General features: G+C 38.0%; 1 protein-coding gene across 2 annotated transcripts in view; it reads left to right on the plus strand.

Annotated features, from left to right (window-relative positions):
* Positions 1 to 1,560: 1,560 nt before the first annotated feature.
* Positions 1,561 to 5,852, plus strand: part of LOC108367437 (pescadillo homolog) — a 52,952-nt gene continuing 48,660 nt past the window's right edge. For both annotated transcript variants that reach the window (XM_017622048.1, XM_017622049.1), the window contains exon 1: positions 1,561 to 1,740. In XM_017622048.1, the coding sequence (XP_017477537.1) occupies positions 1,723 to 1,740 (18 nt within the window). In that variant the 5' untranslated portion in view covers positions 1,561 to 1,722. The remainder of the gene's footprint in view (positions 1,741 to 5,852) is intronic.

Consider the following 5,852-nt stretch of genomic DNA (forward strand, 5'->3'; position numbering starts at 1 on the left):
GTTATCGGCAAATCGTAAAAGATGCAGAAACGGATAAGTACGGCACTGTCGTTTGCTAATCGTTGTGCACGCATTGTTTGTTTACATTTTATGGGGAAAATTAGTGAAAAAGTTAGTATTTGCATTAAAATTGCATAAAAATTAGTATTTTTTGCATAAAATCTGTGGAAATTATTAAAAGGTGGATAATTGCATTAAAATTCAATAAATGTGAGCCTTTAACTATAACATATGACAAAACGCATTTCAGGAAAAGAAAAGAAAAGATATTACTGAAAAATGATGTTTAGAATTGTTGCACAGTCCATATTTTAAAAATTGAAAGTTTTTGTAAATATTTCGCGAAAATATCAACCAGAAAAACAGAAAATACCTGCTCCAAGTGAATTTTTAGACGCCAAATGAATTGAAATATCACGACCGAGTGTCATGTAATCGTTGCATCATGATTGTGACGATGAAGCAACTATGATTGGACGACCAATGTGCAGAAAGCCTGTTATATGCAAGGAGTCGAAGACGTCGGTAACGATGTTTAACCGCAGATTAGTGTTAACCAGACATTGAGTAACCGGCCCTAAGTATGCATAACTGGGCTATTACTCTCTCATAAGTGTTCCCACTTACAGGTTTTATGTCAATAGGAACGACTTCCTTTACGTTCTGACTAAGGGCCGGTTACTTAATGTCTGGTTAACACTAATCTGCGGTTAAACATAGTTATCGACGTTACCGACTCCCTCTTGTATGCATGAAGTCGAAGACGTCGATAACGATGTTTAACCGCAGGTTAGTGTTAACCAGACATTAAGGGCCGGTTGTTCAATGTCTGATTAGCACAAATTGGTGGTAGAACCTCCGGTTAAGTACAACGACTGCTTTATCGATCACATGTTACATGCATGATGTCGAAATCGTCGATAGTGTAGTGGTAGTGATAACCAGACATTGAACAACCGGCCCTAAATAACCGGCCCGAAATCCCATTAACCGGAATGCAATTGGAACAAACTAAGGGCCGGTTACTCAATGTCTGGTTAACACTAATCTCCGTTTAAACATCATTATCGACGTGTTCGGGTCAATGCATGTAACATGGAGTCGGTAACGTCGATAACGATGTTTTACCTTACCCTTAGGGCCGGTTGTTCAATGTCTGGTTATCACTACTTGCCGGTTAAACATCATTGTCGCCGATTTCGACATCATGCTATAACATGTGTTCGATAAAGCAGTCGTTGTATCTAACCGGAGCTTCTACCTCCGATTTTTGCTAATCAGACATTGAACAACCGGCCCTTAGGGCCGTTTGCACCATGTCTAGTTAATTCTAACTCCCAGTTAAACATCTTTATCGACGTTATCGACACCCATCATATAACATGTGATCGATAAAGCAGTTAACGTGCTTAACTGAAGGTTGTACCTCCAGTTAGCGTTAACTAGACATGGTGCAAACGGCCCTTAATATTAATATCGTGTTTCGATACGAGTATTGTTTTTCGTGAATTGCGCTTGGTTCAAAAGTATCGATACCGAAATTACGTGGTAACGATCGAAAAGTATCGAGTATGTACTTGTACTTACTTGTATCGTTTCATCCCTGCACGAACGTGAAGGAGACGTTAGTTTGTGAAGGATATTAGATCTTTCTGCCAGCATCAACCAATAATTTTACTTATTGGAAGCACATGCTATATTCGGTTTATACATCGACATTAAATGCGGCGTTTAAAGAAGGTATGACATAGCACACGATCTTCAAAAGTGAATTGAAATTTTGGGATTGAAATTATGGGCAATAAATATGCAGGGAGTTTTAATTTACCCTTCATTAAAAGCTGGAGCAAGTTTTTGTTATAATTTGCTGAAAAAACCTATGGCAAAGTCTCCCTCGCCCATATTACATGCTAAGAAATAGTTTTTCGCATTTTCTGACACGTGTAATTTTGAGTTTTGCAACCTTTGAAGATTGTGTGCGATATATGTATAAACCATGTGATGTACTGACTTGTCGGGGTTTTGTAAAGCAAAAATTTATATTGAAATAGGGGGATACGGGTTGACTTTAGTGTGCATCGACATGTGTGTGTTTTAACAACACTAACGAATTTGGGTGGGCTTTAGATTGGTAACCCCCGAACACAGCATTAATGAAAATATGGGAGGTAGAGTGGGGTCTAATAGTTGCCTGGGGTGGGCTTTAGATTGGTAACCCCGGAGTACAGCATTATGGAAAATATGGGAGGTAGAGGGGGGTCTAACAGTTCCCTGTATGAAGTTTCAAAGCGCGCAACCTTATACTTTTTAAGGAATTTGTTATTAAAGTTTGTAATTTTAACCAACTTGTATGGCACTATTTTACAATATATAATGCACTTTCCAGTAAATTTACAGGTTATTTACATTCAATATATGCGCAGTTAGAGTGTGCACGTTCAAACCAATAAATAATTTTAGTATATTGCAGCTTTTTTATCAAAAATTGATTGTTGTTTAATTTTATGAGAGTACATGCAGAATATGTGCAAATGGCAGCAGGACTGTGTTGCCATATCTACAAAACCAAGAGTGGAAAGCAAGACCAAAGAAAATACGATTAAAAGGAAAATACGATAAGGTTCTTTTGTTCAGATAAAAATAAATAGTAGGGGGCTTGGGGTCATATTCCCCTCTTCCGGCAACACAGAAAGGAGAATTCTACGTAGTGAGGGTTATAATCCCTAAGTGCGGCCGAAGGCCGCCTACGCAGAAAGGTGTTCAGCCCCTGATCCCCCTACTATTTATTTTAATCTGAACAAAATAACCTTATCGTATTTTCTTTTGGTCTTGCTTTCCACTCTTGGTTTTAGATATGGCAACACAGTCCTGCTGCCATTTGCACATATTCTGCATGTACTCTCATAAAATTAAACAACAATCAATTTTTGATAAAAAATCTGTAATATACTTAAAGTATTTATTTGCTTGAACGTGCACACTCTTACTGTGCATATATTGAGTGTAAATAACGTGTAAAATTAGTGGAAAGTGCATTATATATTGTGAAATAGTCCCATACAAGTTGGAGAAAATTACAAACTTTAATAACAAATTACTTAAAAACTATAAGGTTCCGCGCTTTAAAACTTTACATATACCCCCTTTAGAACTCCCTCTTCCCCCCTCCTTAATTCCGTACTCGGGGGGTTACCATTCTAAAATTTTCCCGGCTGACCCGATCCAAAAAAAAATTGCAAACACTTGTAGCCAAGGGTCACTAATTTATTTACAAATTGGGTTAGAAATATGCCCTTTTTTGTAAAATTCGGAAATTAGAGTAAATTTATCACTCCTATTCTCCTTAAAGCAGCCACTTCACCAATTAATTCTCTAGTGTAGGGTAAACCCCTAAAAAAGGTCCGGAAAAGTCGGGAGGGGTACCAAACGACGCGTTTCGGCCCCCCTATTAATAATCTGGAGGGGGAAGGCTAATATTATTAACCATTTAAAAGTTATAAACAAAAAACTTTTGTTAAATTTCGTTGTTTTCTATGAGCAATTACCACGTCAAAAATGCACTAAATCACCAGTTTCCACGGGTACTGTTTAGTAAGTGGCCCACCTGTTTCGGGGTATTGCGTCCAAAGGGGTGACCCGATCCAAAAAAAAATTGCAAACACTTGTAGCCAAGGGTCACTAATTTATTTACAAATTGGGTTTGAAATATGCCCTTTTTTGTAAAATTTGGAAATTAGGGTACATTTATCACTCCTATTCTCCTTAAAGCAGCCACTTCACCAATTCATTTTTGTATTCCCCTTCACTTTACACTTTACTCGATTAGTTATAACTTGATTAATATTAACCAATTAATCAAAATTCATTAAATAAAAACACCTTCAAAATCACGCGTCTGACTTTGGTTGCACATGCAAATTAAATGGCGGAGTTCAGCTGTCAAACTCCGAAATATGCAAAAGAATGAGAGACAAAAGAAGATATACAAAAGAGGATATAACCCAGTCAGCATTAAAAATATACAAAGGTGTTCTCTGCAAAAGGTGTTCAGCTCCTTTTCTTCGCAAAACAGAAAGGAGAATTCTACTGCCTGAGGGTTATAATCCCTAAGTTCGGCCGAAGACCGCCTACGCAGAAAGGTGTTCAGCCCCCTTTCTTTGGCAACACAGAAGAGAATTCTACGTAGTGCGGGTTATAATCCCTAAGTGCGGCCGAAGGCCGCCTACGCAAAAAGAAGTTCTGCGCTAAAATACTATCATATTACACGGTGCAGCGAACAAAGGTGGCGCCGTCAGTGGTACCGCTACTTTGGTTGTGCCGATTTTGAGAGTTGTGGTAACTTGTAAATAAACCTTTGTTTACAAATCAGCGAAAAAGAAATTTGAATTAGAAGTGAAAAATCAGTTTAAATTATGTTAATTTGCAATTTGTGAGTGATTTTTGAGTTGAAGACTGCGTAAAATCTAATAAAAAGAAGTGCTGTGTTAAATTGCGACAGGCATCAAGATGCAAGATGCGTAGATGCAAGTGTAGTTCTTGGACGAATCGCTGCATTTTGTGTACATAGGGCACGGCAAAGCCGTTCCGGAAATGGTTCTTTATCATTACAATAACAGCATTTCCTCGCAATGATTTTGCTTCCGCTCCAAGCAGCCTCCATTAGCAAGTTAACTAATCAATCCCGCTGAGATGCTGCCGCAGTTTTCTGCAGCAACCTTAATTGCAAAGCAATAGAGTGCACTAAAACGTTTGCTGAAGCAGCCTCAATTGCAAGGCAATGGAGTGCACTAAAATGTTACCTATTCTCTAATAGATTAGGTAAAAATGCAATATTTTCGCATTTAGCAAAATTAAAACACGTTTTTCGCTGTAAGGTGAACTGTTTTGGCAGTTTCAACTCGTTCTTCTTTTCGCTCTATTCTTTGTTTACTTGTGGTACACAAATGTCAACACGCAGGACGGCGCAATCTTGTATTCTATCATTCTTGATCATATTACTATAACTACAACATTTCTATCTGTCGCTTTTTTCTTAATTTCACAATATTTTTAGTTAATTTTTTTCCCTAAATGTTTTTTTTAGTTAACTTTTTTTTAGTTAATTTTTTTTTCAAATCGCCTGATAACCAACTTGGGATAATTTCTTTTATTTAAAAATCCCACGGTTTTCGTTAGTTGGGTTATATTCCACTTCAAACTGCTCAGTTTGCCTCGGAAAATGCCGTTTTTACCCCATTTTCAAACGGTTCCCTAGGGGTCTGTGGGAGGTCCCCAAGGGGGGTGGGGCTTTTCGTAAAGTGGCGACTGCCCCCTTTCGGATGAGGGGGATTTGGGGGGCCACGCACCCTCCCCCCCGCCCACCATCCCAAAAACGATGGGCCAATAACTAAACATTTCCCGTTTCCACTTTTAAAACACTATCAAAACGTCTTTGGTTATTATTTTATGCAAACCGAATCATTTATTCACTTTTATTTTATATATTTCGTTAATAAAACAGAGTAAAAAAACTTTGCGCATGCCAAAATTATAACCTCAAATCGCTGGTATTGCCACTTTATTTCACATTTCAGTTGCGTTATTATACTCAGTTTACACTACACACTTCTTTTTTTACCTTCACCTAAATAAGATATTCTAACCAAAATATAATAGCACACTTCTTTTTTTTTTTTACCTTCACCTAAATAAGATATGCTAACCAAAATATAATAGCAAATTTCGCCATTCCCACGACAGCCGGTTCTACGTACCGGAATGACTCGGGTTTCACCCGACCAAGGGCTGTTGTTTCGGCGATCTAACCCCGTTTAGGTCGGCGAAGTATCTCAGAAGTTGTCCGTCCATAGGGC

The sequence above is a fragment of the Rhagoletis zephyria genome, unplaced genomic scaffold (genome assembly GCF_001687245.7).
Source record: "Rhagoletis zephyria isolate East Lansing unplaced genomic scaffold, Rhagoletis_zephyria_1.1 Rzeph_scaffold_02685, whole genome shotgun sequence".
Classification (NCBI taxonomy): Eukaryota; Metazoa; Arthropoda; class Insecta; order Diptera; family Tephritidae; genus Rhagoletis; species Rhagoletis zephyria.